We start from the raw sequence: 17,475 nt of genomic DNA, 5'->3' as shown, positions 1-17,475 counted from the left end.
AGTCTCCCTGAGTTCAGAGTGGTGAGGAGTAACACCTGCCTTTGTGAGTTACTCTCTCAGACACTGAGGGGCAAAGATTGCCTGACTTACTCATAGCGAGGTAGCAGCAATCCAGGCTGCACAGTTTATAGCAGCAGAGCAGCAGCACATCGAACAGCATGTGCTTCCTTACCATAACCCAGGATTTTAAGAGGATTTTTGAGGGTTTTTCTTAGTCAGTGCTTAGCAAATACCTAAAAAGGAAGCCTATGCTGCTAATCAGAGGATAGGAGGTCACAGTTCCATTGCCTGTGCAATGAAGAGCTGTGAAAGTGGAATTTTGTGGAATTGAATAACTTCAGTTCATTGAGAGGCATCTTGGAATGTACTGTGCTGTATAAACCAAGATGCCAAAGTATGTCTTGGCACTGGATTTCTTTGTGCTGGATGCAGACATATGGGATGATGGCCTTGCTAATAGCCTGTCCTGACTGTCATAAAAAGAAATACAGAGTTGGGAAAATCAGAGTATAACAACATGTGTGTCTACTCAGTGGTTAGTAGTAAATGTAATAAACACAGTTTTAAACAAAAGTACTGTTGCCTTTCCCTATTGAAAAGGTGAGAATGACAAAAACAAACACCTGTCAGGATTAAAGATAATAATGGAAGATGTGGAATTACAGTTCACCACCTATATGATCAGCTGGCACAGTTTATTTGGCTTCATTGCAGAGTAGAGCAGAGTTTTCAGATTTTTAGAGCAGAGCAAGTAAGTGTAAGCATTTTTTGGTGTGTGCCTCTATGTAAATCACAGCAGAAGGAAGATGGCAGACATGTGAGAAACAAATTAGCTGTGGTCTCTCTAAATAAGAAAAAGCTGACCAGAAGAATGAAAATGATTCTTCCTGAGTCAGAGCTGCTGCTAGAAGCCTGAATTTTTTATGTATAAACAAATAACTTTTAAATTGTACTGTTGGTATCCTACAAGCCACGCTTTAATTGAGTGCTTTATACACCATGCTGTGCATTTCATTGTAATGTAAAAAGTTAGTCATGGAAAAATATTTTGCATGGGAGTGTTTTGTAAGTGCCATCAATGTTCAGTTACTTAAAACTGTCTTTCTGTCTGCAGATAATCTCTGTGACAGGATTTGTTGATAGTGACAGAGATGACCTCAAGCTGATGGCCTACCTAGCAGGTGCCAAATACACGGGCTACCTGTGTCGCAGCAATACAGTTCTCATCTGTAAAGAGTAAGTGTGCACTCCACAGTCCTTGCTTTCTCAGCAGCCCCTTCCCCGGTAGTGCCTCTCTGAATGTGAGGTGCTAGGTGTGGTTTGTTATAAGACTGTTAACTGTAATCAGTTCTGCAGTTTGATACCAATAAACTTAGTGGTGGTGTTTCTTGAACTAAATTGCAGCACATATTCAGTGATAAATTTGGCCTTCTGAACACGGGCAAAACAGAAGTAATTTCTAACTTTCCTATTTTATAATATTCCTAAGTGATGCTCTTAGATCATCAAAAACTATAATACCTTTTTTTAAAAAATTGTTCTAAAACGTTGGAGGAGGGAAAATTTAAATCCAGGTCTAAAGATTCCATTTTGTTCTGACACAGAACAAAAGCATTTTTTTGGAGTATCTCCTCTGTCACAGTTAAACAATAGACCAATAAAAACCACTGGTATTTTAGGTTTATGATTAGAAATTGCTATTTTCACCCATTTCTTTGCAATCCAAATTCTTTTTCTTCCTCTCTGCCCACCAAGGGCCAGCGGGTTGAAGTACGAGAAGGCCAAGGAGTGGCGGATCCCGTGCGTGAACGCGCAGTGGCTCTGTGACATCCTGCTGGGCAACTTCGAGGCGCTGCGGCAGATCCAGCACAGCCGCTACACCGTCTTCAACCTCCAGGACCCGCTGTCTCCCAGCCAGCACCTGGTGCTCAACCTGCTGGGTGAGAGTTACAAAACCCTCTGTTCTGACCATTTGTATGCGCCTGGTTCAGCAGGAGTGTGTTTCCTCTGGTGTAAATAACTTGGCAATGGTGTCATTTTTGTTCTGTTCTCCGTTCTCTAGATGCTTGGAGAGTCCCATTAAAGGTGTCACCAGAACTTCTAATGGTATGTTGAATTATTGTATATATACAGCTGTTTTGGTAAGATCACTCCATGCCTGTGCTGAAGCTCCTGGTTGTACTTTTTGCTAATGTTCTATTTTACTTTGAGGAATCTGAGAAATAATCTTTTGCAGAATTAAGGAATTTTAGTGAGATATGCAGTAATAAGTTGCTGTTGGCACACCTTGGGCTAGATATTTCACTCTTCAGTTTCTACATCAGACCTTAGTACTTTCTAAATCAGTACCTAACACTCTGTATGTGAGACCACATAAGGGTTTTTAAGACAACACCCAAAATCAGTAGGAATTTTGTTTGAGTATTGACTGGATTTTAAGTATGATACATAATGTAAGTTAAGGGTGTTACTACTTCATATCATCTCTCTGATATATATTAAGAACTAAAACCATGGGCATATATACCATGTATTTTAAAATCTAAAAATATATGAAACATGCTAAAAAGTGTAGTTGATAACCCTGAAATATCAATGGGAATGAACAATGAAGAATTGTACCTTGAAATAAATTTTTGTCATGAAGGGTATTCTGTGAACCATGCAAAATAGAAGTTTTCTGCGTATTCAGAATAAGCTGCAGTTTCCCTGTCAGCTTTTGGACCTGTCTCATGTTTTTGTATTGTAAATTTTCTTCCCATTTCAGATTTATACTCGATAATGTTCACAGTATGTCTTGATGTAGGTAAATTTGTACTACAGGGGGCTCTCAGATAACATTTTGTGCCACACAAAAACATTTTGCCTCACCTCTTCTATTTGGAACATTTGTATCTCAGTCACTTTGTAAACTCTTCAGAAAAAGGCTGCTTAGTAACTCTCAAAATGCAATTTGTAGCAATGTTTTAAATGGGTCTTGTGGGCACTGTGGCTTGAATACCTTATAGCTCTAGAAATAGGCGCTACTTTTTTCCTGACCCTAAGTTTGAAACATTCTTCTGATAGACCCTTGTGGATTTGTTTCGTGGGCCTGTAGGAAACTCTCATTTAGAAAACTAAATGCTTTTAAAAATTTTTCATATTTTCCTGAAGATGGAAAATATTCTGCTGTTAAAAAATAAAAAAGTCCTTGAAAAGATTCAGTATGCAGTATTAGTACTTAAAATTGCTTTTGACTAACTCAGTTTTGGTTTTCTTGCCACCACCCTTTGCATCCACATAGCGGTTGACATCTTAAAACTGGATAAATTCTTTGTGTCGGTCAGTCACACCAGGTTTTTGTCCATGTTTTGTCTTGTGTAGCAAATGGAGACCTCAGGGGTTGGAAGGGTAACTAAGTACCTCCCCTTCTGTATTTATATGGGGACCTTTCTTGCCCGTGTGAGGTGGGAGTTTTGTCACTTAGATTGAAAGAAGCTTCTGGAGACAGTCTCATCCAGCTGCCCTCTGGGTGCCCACACAGGAATATGGTTTGGTAATAGAAAATGCTGGGCATGTGGAAGTGTCAGGGAGGACAAGGTACTTCACTGCCTTCACGGGAGGAATTTCTATTTGTCTTGGGGTTTGGGGTCCTCTTCTGAGGACAGCTGTCTTGTCAGATGCTGTTGATGCCATCTACCTCTTGCATTTTCATAGTTGAAATGTCTATCAAAATGTGAATGTGTGCACTTTTCTTTCCAGCTGCTCATACTGTGGGCTGTCTAGCATAAAAATGCCTGGTCTGAGAGCAGGGAACATACCCCTGTGGCTTGTTCCTCCCAGAGGAACATTCTCACAGCAAGGCTGGTGCAGTGCTGTGTGTCTTTCTAGTCATGTGCCTCTCACATTCTTCATTACATTTCAGGTGTTGAAGGTTAAAAAGAAATAGATGTCACACATTCCTCAACCTGGGAGTTGTGGTTTCAAGTTACTCAGACCTAGGAGAGCCTAAAGGCTACATTTGATCACCCCTGGGCACATGCTCTGGAGGCTGATCTGGTACTGGGGAGGTGCCACTTTCTGTCCAGCTTCTGTTTATGTAGTTAGGGAACTTGAGTTTAAAACAGCATTTTCTGGGATATTACCATTCCACTAAATTTAGCACCAGGAAGAATGTTGTATTCTTCATGTGCTTAACAAATGAACAGGCTTTTCAGTCTCCTTCTCATTTAATTCATTGGCTTTTCCATTGATAATTAGTAACATTAGTTAATGGAAAAAAAGTACCACGATATTTTATTTGGTGTGCACTTTCAGGGTTACCTAAGTTTTTGGAGAAGCTTTGGCTGATGCTCAGCTTTGCTGTTGGGCTCATTGTGTCAGTAGTAGGTGCCCCGTGTATTCAGCAGAGTGTAATTTTCATTTGTGATTTGTTCAGGATAGAAGTAATTTTCCCTGTTTGATTCAGATCTAAACACGTAACTGGTGTGATTTCAGGGGGTGAGGTTGCCTTTGAAGCCAAAGCAGAATGAAGCCAGTCTTCAGCCGTCTTCCAAAAGAGCGAGGTAAGAACAGCGAGCAGTCAATGCCCATAGTCCTTAACTGACTGTTCCTCAGAAGTGTCAGCTGCCCATCAGCCTGCACCATCCTGTGCCCTGCGCAGTGAAATAACTGTCAGTGGGTTTTGGATGTTGCCAGTTCCTCAGCTGGCAAGAATAAAACAATAACTAAGAGAATGAAGTAGTAAGAGAGTTGGGAGCATGCAGGAAGAGGAGAATACGCCATGTTCTCTGCATGGTGATTTTTTCTATCAGAAAAAGTTGTGCCTAATTCTCACTCATCTGGGTCATTCCGTTGGTGAAACTTGCAAAAGTGTGCATGTCTAATTTCAGAATTACAGTTCTGCAGCCTTGGCCCCAAATGTCACATTCTGCTGTATTTCCCATTTTCTGTAGGATTGAAGACCTGCCTCCACCTACTAAGAAACTCACTCCTGAGCTGACACCAATGGTGCTCTTCACAGGATTTGAACCTATGCAAGTGCAGCAGTACATTAAGGTGACTTTCAGGCTTATCTCCTGTGAACTACATTGAAACATCTGACAGTTTTTTAATGGATGTTGAATTTTTGCTAAGACTTGATAAGCATATACCTAGTGAACAAAAACCAGTGCCTACCAGCCCTGAGGTTAGGGTAGGTTTATGGGAAATGAGTTTTATTTGGTAGCTGTTCTCCTTTAGTTAACTACTTTACACTACTGTGCTACTTGCTTTTTCTTTCTGTAGGACTGCTTTAAAAAGCAAGAAAGCCCTTTCCACGTTTGTTTTTAAATAGCAAATTTTATGACCAAATTTAGGTGAGAAAAATAGTGATAGTTGTACTGGATAAGACCCAGGATTCTTGTAGTGGGGTTGCTGTCTGCAGTGCCGAATGCTTCAAAGACAGCTGATGACAAAGCTTATGGCAGGTGTGAGACGTTCCTGTGGAGGTTTTGTTCTGTTCCCTAATAAAGCTGTGCTAAAACTTAAATGTAAATTATTTATAACATTCAGATAATGAGGAGTAACTGAGACCTAATTTGAGTTACTACATTTCTTAGAAATACCCACTTTTATGTCCTCAAAAAAATAAAATATTTTCTTCATTACACCTATACTTGTTTTTAAAGTGGTTTGGCTTCAGAGGTCTTTTCCCTTGCAGTATGTGCATTTGAGGCTTGATATTGAATATTTTGGGACATAAAATGTTTTTCAGTGTATCCCATAAAGTTGCAGTATCAACTTCTTGTTTCTGTCCTGTTGGTTCCTGGTTAATTATATAGAGAATTTGTTTTGGTAGCAGCTATGGCTCACAGATAAAAAAAATCAACTTCAGCCTCAAAGCGTGTGAAGTTGAATGTAAGCCTGGCAGCAGTGATGATACCAAAACTCTGCATAGTTTGGATACCTAACTGGGGCTTGGATACTCCTCACCTTACTGAGATGGAGGAGTAATCCTTGTGCCTGTATGGCCAAAGGGTCCCTTCCACACCTGAGTGGCATCAGAGTTTTAAGTCTTACAAGGTCTCCTCTCACAGGTAGAAGTGCTTGAGGTGAACATAGAAAGCAGCCTTTGCCTTTCAGAGGGATGCAATGTCCTGTTCACAGGGTGTTTATTACCAGGAAGGAAGTAAATACTGGAGAGGTTCAGTGTCATTGAATAATACTTTCATGGGTCATCTTTATGCAAACCATCAGAGCACGGTAGAGAAGAGCCAAAAGCACTGTCCCTGTCTGTCCTATGTGCTCATCATTTTCAGAGCAGTGCAGTGCACAGGGCTGCCAGAGACCTCTTAGGCCTTCTAACCTAACTAACCCTTAGGCCTTCTTGCTTTGGGACTCCCAAGCATTCATGCAATATAAACTGTTAAATATTTCTACTTATAGATATTGGTGTGGGTTTTATTTATTTGTGCAAATTGTTTTGTCTTAACCATGCACCCTGGGCTTCTGATTACTAAAGCTGTCCAAATATTTTTTCATCCTTGAAATTTTTATGAGGGGAGCAGTCTTTATCTCTAACACCTGTTGTAATCTGATATGCCTCACCAGCTCATTCAGTGTGTCACTCATTCCTTCAGATAATGACTGGCTTAATTGATAAGGTAGCAACTGTGAGGAGCTAGTTTGAGTTTGGTGGCTTAAACCAAGGAAAAGGGAATAGTTGCTCAGTATCATCCAAAATGCATGTGGAATATGTGTTTTTCATGAGATGCTTTAAAGAAAAGCCTAGCAAAATTAAGTTTTGCTTAGCTGTAGGTACAGTGTATACTGCACCTTGCCTAGAAGAGAGCAAAATTATTATATATTCTTATTATTGCTTACTTAAAATTTAATATCCTGTTTCACTGAAAAAAATAATTTAATTTGTATCTTACAGTTAGTTGCTTACTTAAAAAAGCACAACCCAAAATCAAAAAACTGCAGAAGTGGGAGATTGTTTTTAATCTTGCCAGGTGATAATTCTGTCTGGAAATACCAGGATTTTTAGTGGCTGTGAATTCTGTCTAAATCAGCTTGAGTAAAGGAATCAGTGTAACACAGAAATCTACATTTACTATTTCATTAGGAGCTCAGTTTTATTTGATGTGATGATATGATATTGAGTTTATTTTTTCCCTCTACTTTTTAACAACTGTTCCATTCTGGTTTGTGTTTTGTACAACTTTCAGAAACTGTATATCCTTGGAGGTGAAGTAGCAGACTCTGCCCAGAAATGTACCCATCTAATTGCCAGTAAAGTGACCCGAACTGTCAAGTTCCTGACAGCAATTTCTGTAGTCAAGCACATAGTAACTCCAGAGTGGTTAGAAGAGTGCTTCAAATGCCAGAAATTTGTTGGTAAGTTAAAAATAGTGTCAATTCCTATAGTAAAAACAATAAATGGACATATTTAAATACACTTTGTTGTTTTGTCTTCTGACTTCAGTGTTTCTTACCAGTTTTCTAAGGAGTTCAGCTTCTGAAAGCAGAAATTTTAATTCTACAAGTCTGATCATTCACACCTCTTGAAGAATAATTTGCAAAGTTTTTAAATAATGATATTAGCAGCTAGTTTGTATTCCACCTGAGCTAGAAGGTTGTCTTAGTATGGTTAAGCAAAGCTGTCACAAGAATTGTGTTTGATTTTCTTTCTTTAAATCAAGTTCTCTTTCAGCAGAATATTTTGTTTCATTTTGTTTTCATTTTTTTAATACAGTTGTTTTGCCTTTAAATGAAAGAAAAACAAGCTTAAAAAGTTTGTGTTAGGGTGATTAAATAGTTGGATATTGTTAATTATTGTATTTCTTTCTTGGGTAGCCTGTTTTGTAGATTTTTACCTGTGGCTGCATTATTTTTTAATTCACCCTTTCTGAAAGGGTGATTATTTGGTTTATAATTGTTTTGTGCATTTTATATAATTGTAAGAAGAAAATGTATAACATCACTGGCTAACCACTGTAAAGACTTGGATCTATGGATCATTAACTAATAAACCAGCAAACATTTTTGGGAATCTCAGGGAGGCAATTTGCTTACTTCAGCATCAGTGAACTGAGAAACTGATTAATTTGAAAACTCTTAGAAAATGAAGAAATTGGGGATTTAGGATGACTGTTGGGATCTAGTACTTGAAGTACTTTGCGTATTTACTGAAATTAGGTTGATTTGTAGCTAATGGGCTGGTTCCAGTTTTGTACCTGCTGTAATGATGGAAAATATGGCAATTGTTTACAAAAATTGTCTTAACTGTTTCTTTTGTCCCTTGGAAGAGTATTAACACTGTCTCTTGCAGGTTGTCAGAACAATCCTTGGAAAGACCTATTTGTTCTCAGTATAATTATTTGGTTTTGGTTTTTAGACTTAGGGGTTTTGGATTAAATTGGATTTAGAAATGTGTTTGACATAGCTTTTGTGGAAAGATAAAGACTGAAATTCCATCCCTAAGAAAAAAATAAAAATTGGGTGAATAACAGGACAAATGAAACAGATAGAAAGTTCTTTCTCTTAAGACTGTGTGAGGACTTGAAGACAGTTTCTGGGCTCCCGTAAGTGGTCACAGTAATTTGAATTTAAACTTAATCCTTCTGCTTGATCATTCTCCTTTGCATAGAATCAAAAAATAAAAATTTGCAAGTACCTCCAGTAAGTTAGAAAAAGGGACTTGATGGGACAGTGACTGTTGTAAGCTATGCAAGTGTAAATCACAGTTTAATTCTCCAAGTATTTGGGAATCATCTTTGTAAGAAGCCTAATGAAGAGGGATGTTTTAATCATGTTAAATTCTAGTAGGTGTCTGCCATTCAGAGCCACTCTGCCACCAAGGTGTTCTGCTGAGATCCCATCCTGGGCCATGGGGATGTCTGTGTTTTGTGTGCCTCATCAGTCTTTCTTTTTCAGATGAGCAGAACTTTGTGCTCAGAGATGCTGAAGCTGAGGTGCTTTTCTGCTTTAGTTTAGAGGAGTCTCTAAAGAGAGCACAAGTAGCTCCACTGTTCAAGGTATGCAGTTTACCACAGCATTCAAATACTTGGGAGTTTTTCAACCTGATTTTTTCAGCATTGGGACCACAGGTTTTATAGCTGAAAACAGTAGAGCAGGCTGGCATATAACATGAAACATTTGTTGTAAATTTTGGTTTTGACTTCATGCCTGTTTTCTGTCTAAGCATTGGGGTGGATGTAAACCCTCTGAATGACTGGATCCTGTAGATGTTAACCAAACAGTCTCAGTATATTTGTTCCCGTTCAAAATTTAGAACATTACCCTGTTACTTGCAAAAAGCCATTTATGGAAGGGACTTTCTTTTCTTTGTTTTCTCGTTTCTTTTTTACACCAGTCTCATAGCCAGAGCACTTGCCCATAAGAATGGGAGTGTGAGGGTGAGTTTGCCCTTCAGCCTCAGGGAGTTCTAGTGTGAATCTCCTTGGAGACTGCATTTCCACCAGGCTGTTTGCTAGGATGGTGTGAGATGTTTTTGTGCCTCTGGTTAAAATGACATTACACTGCAGAGAGGTATCTGGAGATCTGAGTTGCTAAAGATTCTTCAGCCTAACTGAATTACAGACTGTTTATGGAGGTAAAGCACCTAAAACAGGTATTTTTTCTACCTGTAATGAATAAGGATCTATGTCTTTTATTGTGTCTAAATGCTACATTTTTCTCAGTCTTGCAGATTAAATAGCAAGGTGTTTTCTGGTTTTTATTCCTAGCTGATAAACAGAGATAATCTACTTTGTGATCTGATCATTTATCTCAGTCAAGTAGTAGAATAATTTTTTTCAGTAAGTAATAAATTGGGTGTTAATTAAAAGGTAAAAGTTCTTCTGAAAGACTTAAGATGTCCCTGTGCTCTAAGAAGTGAGGAGCATTGTTCTTACATGTCTTACCAAGCTGCAGTTGTTACTTTACAGGTGTGGAAATAGGCATCCCTGAACTGTTCAAATTCATCAAAATTGTGCATTTGCCCCTCCAAGGGGAACACCAGCAGTAATTAAGGACAACTGATCAACAGATGAATCTGTGTCCATAAGCCCAACCCAGCTTTCAAAGCCCGCCCTGTTGTATAAAAGTGTTATATGACATTAAAACTTCATGTGTTACAGAAATCAGTTAACATCATAATGCTTTTTCTTGTTCTTCCTCTTCTCTTTCTAGGGAAAATATTTTTACATTACACCTGGAATTTGTCCCAGTCTTTCCACCATGAAAGCCATTGTGGAGTGTGCAGGAGGAAAAGTATTGTCCAAACAACCTTCTTTCCGAAAACTCATGGAGCATAAGCAAAACAAAGTGTGTTGACTGTTGCTTTCTAAAGTTTATTTATAATGCCTTACCATGTTCTTCTGAGCTAACATTACTTTCTTTCCTTTAGAGTTTGCCAGAGATAATCTTGATTTCCTGTGAAAATGACCTTCATTTATGTCGAGAATATTTCGCACGAGGCATAGGTAGGTAGAAGCTTTTGTTGTGATTGAACAGTATAACTGTTACTTGGATTTTTTTTCTATTTCCCAATTATTATTATTATACAGATACAAAGATATTTTGAAGCTTTCAGATACTAATAGAGGAATACATGGACTATCCTGCAAACCATGGAGAAATCCAAACCAGCTGTTTGCTGGATATAACTAATAGTTATTTTATAGGCAGATTACTGTAAATTTTTGAATTTAGCTACAACTGAATCATCAGTGTGTTACCAACATTATTCTCATCCTAAATTCAAAGCACAGCCCTGTACCAGCTACAAAGAAAATTAACTGAAACCAGGGCACCATCTCAGTATTCATCAAGTGAGTTAGGGGTTTTCACTTCAGTTATTTTCAGTGTAGAGTCTCAAGAAGTGCTGTATTGAGTAACAGTGCCAGGTGCAGTGTCAGGTGTGAGACACCTGCAGAATGAGGCAGAATTTCTATATAGGGTGTGAACTGTATGAATTTTGACATTTCCAGATGTCCACAATGCTGAGTTTGTCCTGACTGGAGTGCTTACTCAAACACTGGATTATGAATCATATCCTTTTTGTGTAAAGACATTCTACTGCTTAGGGGAGTATGGTTTACTAAAAGTTTTTCTTAATTAGGAACTAATTAATTGTAATTTTTTAGGATGTGTAATGTTTACTTGGTAGGAGGGTAGTTTAACACCCAGGAAAGTAGCTTAAATGCAACATGGAATTACTTTTTGATGGGCAATACTTTGAAGGAGAAGGAAGGCAGGGTGGTCACAAAGGAGTAGTAAATAGTAGAAAAAATAAGTAAATAGTAGAATATTAGGCAATGGGGAAAGAACTTGCCACTAAGGGAAATATTTGGCACTAGTTACTTTCAGATGAGGAAACCAGCTTTTTGTGAAGACCATAAGCCCTGTTTGATAAATGCAGTGGAAGGACCAGTAAGGCCTTTGTGTCTTTATGCATGTTTTTTATAGAATTTGTATTTTGCTGTCATTTCTTACAGTTGTTCCTTAACAAGCTTACATATAAATTTACTTGATGGATAGTAAAATGCCTTACTGCTCCAGAATCCTTGGAGCATTATATCTAGCTGTTCAGCCATTGTACAAAGCAACTAGAACTTCCTGTGGATGCTGTTTTCCAGCTGTTTTCCTAGGGATGATGAGCAGTTTAAAGCAGGAAAGCAAAAATAAACTGCATCTTTTTTAGGATGTGTAATTTTATTATGCTGAAACATAATTTACTATGTTTTGTATTATACTACCATTTTAAAAGAGCCCACTTTAGGTATCATGATGAGCCCATTTTTAAGCATTTTAAAATAAATTATGGTACTTCAGCCAAAAGTGTAATTTGGATGTAAAAATAAAAGGGCTTGCTATCTATTAAATTATGGATGTCAAAGATGAAAATGTTTTGTACTTTATTTTTATTTCTTATACTCTATTTTCTTTTATATTGATATTTTGCCCACATTTGAAATAAATGTACTTTTAAATGTTTTACTCTATATTTTAGTGGTCGTTCATTTTTTTGAATACTGTGCAACAATGGCACTCTGGTAAGAGTAAATTACTCAAATCTTTTTCCAAGCAATGTGAAATTATTTTAAGCTTATTTTACCAGGTATGTTTTAATATATGAATCCCAGTGCTTTAAAGGGAAATAATTATAAATGTATATATGTGTTTTTACTGAAGCAGAGAAGCAGCTTGAAGGAGAAACTATAACCCTGCATATTCTACTGTTGTGATAACCTTTTGTTTGTATAGTGAGTTTTACTAAATAAATATTAAAAAACCAGTCTCCCGAATCTATATTCAGTGGTATTTCCTAAAACACACAGAGTTCTAATAATCTGATTTGATCATTTTTATCAGTTTAGATTCCTGTAGATGAAAAAGTGATCCTAAAAGCATTTCTTTTCTTTCTGATCATCAAGACAATTCAGCTCTGATGTTTTATAGACAAGTGAATATCTGCACTCCCCCATCAGGGAAATTACTGATTTCAAATCTCTTTTGTGCTGTGGCTTAAATCCAGCTGGTGCTTGGGTTTACTGATCCTGTTGCCTTTCTCCCAGTGCCTTAGTTGAACAAAGTGCTTCAGTGAATGACAGATTGCTGCTGTAAGACCACAGTTGTAGTAAATGTCAAGATGAGTGAGGTCCCTCAGAGGTCACTGTGTGCCTGTTGCCTTTTATTGCTGCCTCTGGTTCCTCAACTGTGTCTGTGTCCTGACCAGCTCCTGTGCTTGGCTTTCTTCTGGGAGCAGTAGGGGTTACCTAAGGATCACAGGAATGGTAACATTTCTACCAGTGTGACTTTTCTAAAGTGGGATAAATGAGAATGTTGCACTTTGGTCACAAAGGTTTTAAGTGAATAAAAGGTTAAAAAGGTGTGGTAAGGATGGGAGGAAATGGTACTTTTTCACAAATGCTGTTTACTTGTGTCAGGGTTCTGTGTTTGTTTTTGGTGTGATGTTCAACTTTCTGAAGTGCAGCTTCCTTTTCATTATGAGACAGATGAAGGAAAAGTCTGTAATGTAGAGACCTAAGGTTGGAAATTGATTATATGATATTGTGCTTTAATTTTAAAAATAGTAACAAAGAAGGGACGCAGTGGGAGTTAACTGTTGGTTGATGAGTTGTGGTACAAATTAAATTGTGCAGACATTGGACCTGGCAAGTCTGGTCTCCCTGTCAGTGGAGGGAGAGAACATCTCTGAAACCTGACTTCAAGAGCCCTGCAGAGACACATCTCTCAACAGTTCAACAAAGTAGTTACCTGAATCTTTCAGAACACAGGAAATAAATAAAGTTAATCTCACCCTAAAGCACATCATAATACATTGCATGAATACTATTTTTACTGGAGAAATAAATGCCTTTTTTCCCTCTTAAGAATGCAATACTGAAATGATCTAAATCTGTGTTAATCTCTTTCAATGAAAATATTTTCTTCATTGTACTCATTACCAAGTGACAGGAAGATTTTTGAATGCCTTTTCCTTTAGAACAATTATCAGCTGTTGCAGCTTTTGAATGCTTAGCAGTTTTGTGGTACACAGATCTTAACTTGGATGTGGGTGTTATGCCTGTCATGCATTCAGCAAATCTTCTGCCTGCCTTCCCAGCAATGTGTTGTCCTACCAAGTGAAAATGCTGCTTTCAGAGAGACACATGTGTCAGCTCAGCTGTGCACAAAGTCAGGCCCAGGGCACATGACATTGCCCCACTGGGTCCTAGGAGCTAAAGAGAGCTGCTGCAACAGCTGGGTGCAGGTGAGAGCCCCGCTGAGGGGAGGCAAGGGGATAACAGGTTTGGTTTGATGGCAGTTCCAGCCTCAGCAGCACAGACTGCTCCACTCCATGATGGATTTATGCTTGTGAGGAGTGCTCAGCCTCTTGTAGGATTGGCTTCCTCCACGTTTCCTACAATGAAGCAGTGTTGAGGATATGTAATACCTTTGCCAAAAGCTGTTGAAAGTTAAGACATGTGAATGCAGTAGCATCTGCAAGGTAAATTTCCTTACGAAAACTATCCAAAATGCTGTCAGATCCTGCATAGAGAAGCTTGGAGAAAACCAAATGTGATCATGGAACAAATGTACCCCATGGGAAACGTGAGTGGTAGTGCATCTGTTTCATGATCAGTGAAGACAGTGTGTTTATTTAGCCAACATACAAGTATGACTGATTTGATTAACCTTTCAATTAGAGTGAAAAACACAACCTGCCAAGAAATAGTCTTTCAAGAACCACAGGAGCTGTCCAGAGCCAACTGGCTTGCACAGATGTTACTGTGTGTGTGATTAGTGATAGAGAAAGGGTTTTGATGGAGTATTCTGGCACAGCATTGCTGTTAGGAGCAAGCTTTTGCCTTAGTGGAAGGCTGTAATACGCAAGTGTCCATTTGATCCTGTCCTCTGTATCAGGGAAAAAAAAAACTTTTCATATTGTTGCAAAAGATCCATAATACAAACTACAGAACTTGAGTTGTGTAGAAAACCTGTTCTGATAACGTAGTTATTTAAAGGTAAATGTAGAACATGTCTAATAGCAAAGACATTCCATCAGTTAGGGATAGGCTGGAGGTCAAGCACGCATGGTCTCCACTTGTTACTGTGCAGCTTCCTTTGCTGTGAGTCATCAAGTAGAATTGTGGAACAGATTTCCAGAAATCCATCTGGAGTAGAGCGCTGGAGGTTAAATGCCCAGTTATCTCAAAGGACGGAGGTGCCACAACCTCTGTGGGCATTTTGTTACTGTATTTTGCTACCCTCAAGAAAACAAATAAATAAATCATCTTTGTATTTAGTCAGAAAATCCATCGTTCCACAAGAGGCTGGCGATGCTCGTTTCATCCCCACACACCCTCCATCAGAGTCTGGCTCTTACCTTCTTTTTGTGAAGCACAAGAGGCTCCTCCCAAGGGACAGGCATGGTTGAGAAGCTTCCTCAGTGGGATAGAGGAGCTTTCCCTGGAGGACTGAGCCCTCAGGAGATGAGCTCTTCAAGGGGAGTTTTAACCTGCGTAGTATGTATGCAGACAAGTGTGAAGAGTGAGGGTTGCTTGGGAAAATACTCCCACCTTCACCAAAAGGATAATTTTTTCTGATCCTTGAGCATTGTTTTGTCAGAAAGAGACCAGGCTGGGTCTGCCAGGGAGGAAGCATAAGTAACAGGGAGCACTCCAGATTAGACACAGCTTTGAGTGGGTTTGTCCTAGTAGCAAGCTATACCAAAAAGAAAAGGAGTATTTTAAGCTCTAGAGGCCAAATTTTATTAGTAGTCACCCAAAAGACTTTTAAACGAGGCATCTCTATCAAAGAGATGGAACAGAAGTTTCCCTCCCTGCTTTTTGTGTCTTCATAGGACAGATCCTCACTTAAATCCATTTAACTTGGAGTGTTATGGGCAATTATACAGCCCTTTCTGGTGACAGGAATTTTCTCCTTACAGATACTGCAAACATCTTAATAAGCAAATAGAAAACCTCATCATTTTCATGGCTTTTGGGATTTAATATTTAAACTTGGTAAACTCACAGCTAGTTATTGACAATAAATATGCCTTACAGTCCCTTCCTGACTCTGTGAGAGAAGACAGAGAAATGTCTTTGTCAGAAAAAAACAACTATTTGAACTGTATTTGTGACGGCTGGATTAACACCTGGGGCCCAAAAGAATGGAGCTCACCAGCTTCCAGAGGCCAGGCTGGAGCAGAGGGAAGGAAGAGGAGCTCAGTGATAAGAGCAGGCAAAGTCAGTCAGCCTTACCCAGAGGAACCCTCTGTGAAAAAATGTACTTCAAAGCAGCTCAGAATTTTCCATGTTCTGTTAAAGCAGTGAAATAATTTCAAAGGAGAAAGTGAGAGAAGAGTGTGATTTTTCATGTGACAATTGTGGCTTCCAGCCCAGCACGGAGAGAGGCAGACTGGAGCCACCAGGCCAGCCTGGAGAAATCTGAATTGCAGATAAGTCAGGAGGGGTTAAAAAGTTACTGAGCTCTGTCGGGGCTGGGAGCTGCGAGGCTGTGGCAGATGTGACATAAACCAGCTTTGTTCTGCCTGCAGTGACACTCTGCTGCTCACCTGGGACAGTGCAGCCACAGAGCCCTTGGGTGGTGACTCGGCAGCCTTCAAACCTGGGTGTTGCTGTAGCTACACAGATCCCACAGACGGGGCAGGTTTGTGCAGAGACTCTGCAGATGTGATTGAAATGCACTGGAAGAGAAAAGGAGGGATCAAAACCAGGCACGTGCTCTTCAGCATCCTTTAGCTGAGGGGCTGCACTGTTACAGCTCACATCACCTCAGGGGAGAACTCAGACTGTGCTGACTGCACAGACTGTACCCTCCTTTCCTGATTATCACTCAGCTGTGCTCCAAGGTGTATTAAAGCCACCTCTCCAGCAGTGTTTCAAACACAGCAAACCAGTGCAAATCCACCTGGGCAGAGTGAGACTCCCACCTCCATGCCAGAACCAGCACCTCGCTTCTCATGCACTGTGTTGGTCAGTCCAGTGCTTCCTACTCTCACATTTCACACTGCTTTTGCCCCTTGCTCCTTTTCCCTCTCTGCCTAGAGAAGGCTGCAGTAGCCATGAATTAAACTTTCCAGTCTCTACCTGCTGCTGGGCTCTAGACTTCTTTACCTGGCCTCCCCAGTTCCACCATCTTTCTGACAAGAGTATCCAGCACAGTACGAAAACTATCCAGCATATTAAAAGTGCTCTTTAGGGCATTATTTTGTGTCCTTGGCCTCTGAACAGTCTCTAACCCCTCCAGGCTGCTGTCTGCAGCATGAGCAGCAGCTCTTATCTCCATCTGTGCTCTTCAACTTGGCTGTTCCTCACGTGGACATGGGGTCACAGCAGGGCTCTGGAGTGGAAATTGAGCAGTGTTCTCACGAGCAGATTCCCCGCAGTTTCTTTGCAGTGAGTATCTCAACATGTTGGTTTTATAGAGCCTTTTCCTCTTGGCCCACAGTGACTGGTACAGCTCCATTTCCTCTCTTCCATCACAAGAAGTTTTGTATTGTGAATTGTGTTTCTACTTCCGTGGAACAGACAACGTAGTAAAGTCCAGTTATTAAAGAAGTCTCTCTCTTCATCTTGGTAGAAGAAAAGAAAATGCTTGACAAGGAGAGAGTCTGTATTCCTAGAAGACATGATCAGAGTGGCCAAGCTCTGAGTAATGTGTGCACCTGGAGGGAAGGTTTTGTGATTGGAAACTCATCTATTTTAGCTGGTGACATCATCTGATGAAGGGACCTCATCCCTCTCAGCACAGGGCGAGCTGGGGCTGTGGGAAGCCCTGGGAGCATCAGTCACTCATCAGCAATAGAGAACAAACCCTGCCTGGGGGCTGGAGCTGCTGTGCCTCTCTCTGCAGATCATTTTGGATGATGAACTATTTGCAGAGCCATTTTAAGCCCTGTTCTCACATGGATGTGAGACACAGGGACTTTCTGAGAACCAAGAAAGTTACAAAAGCTAAATGAAATGCTGAACTCAA

At 39.7% G+C, this 17,475-nt stretch overlaps 1 protein-coding gene across 1 annotated transcript in view; it reads left to right on the top strand.

Annotated features, from left to right (window-relative positions):
- PAXIP1 (PAX interacting protein 1) overlaps positions 1-13,513 on the top strand; it is a 32,849-nt gene extending 19,336 nt beyond the window's left edge. The window contains exons 11-21 of the mRNA XM_038128756.1: positions 1,115-1,236; positions 1,756-1,940; positions 2,063-2,106; positions 4,477-4,544; positions 4,935-5,037; positions 7,191-7,359; positions 8,899-8,999; positions 10,156-10,290; positions 10,373-10,448; positions 10,956-11,016; positions 11,483-13,513. Of these exons, the coding sequence (XP_037984684.1) occupies positions 1,115-1,236; positions 1,756-1,940; positions 2,063-2,106; positions 4,477-4,544; positions 4,935-5,037; positions 7,191-7,359; positions 8,899-8,999; positions 10,156-10,290; positions 10,373-10,448; positions 10,956-11,016; positions 11,483-11,498 (1,080 nt within the window). The 3' untranslated portion in view covers positions 11,499-13,513. The remainder of the gene's footprint in view (positions 1-1,114; positions 1,237-1,755; positions 1,941-2,062; positions 2,107-4,476; positions 4,545-4,934; positions 5,038-7,190; positions 7,360-8,898; positions 9,000-10,155; positions 10,291-10,372; positions 10,449-10,955; positions 11,017-11,482) is intronic.
- Positions 13,514-17,475: the final 3,962 nt, after the last annotated feature.

Source organism: Motacilla alba, chromosome 2 (genome assembly GCF_015832195.1).
Source record: "Motacilla alba alba isolate MOTALB_02 chromosome 2, Motacilla_alba_V1.0_pri, whole genome shotgun sequence".
NCBI classification, from domain to species: domain Eukaryota; kingdom Metazoa; phylum Chordata; class Aves; order Passeriformes; family Motacillidae; genus Motacilla; species Motacilla alba.
The sequence above is the reverse complement of the archived record's forward strand: the minus strand, read 5'-3'. Positions and strand labels throughout refer to the sequence as shown.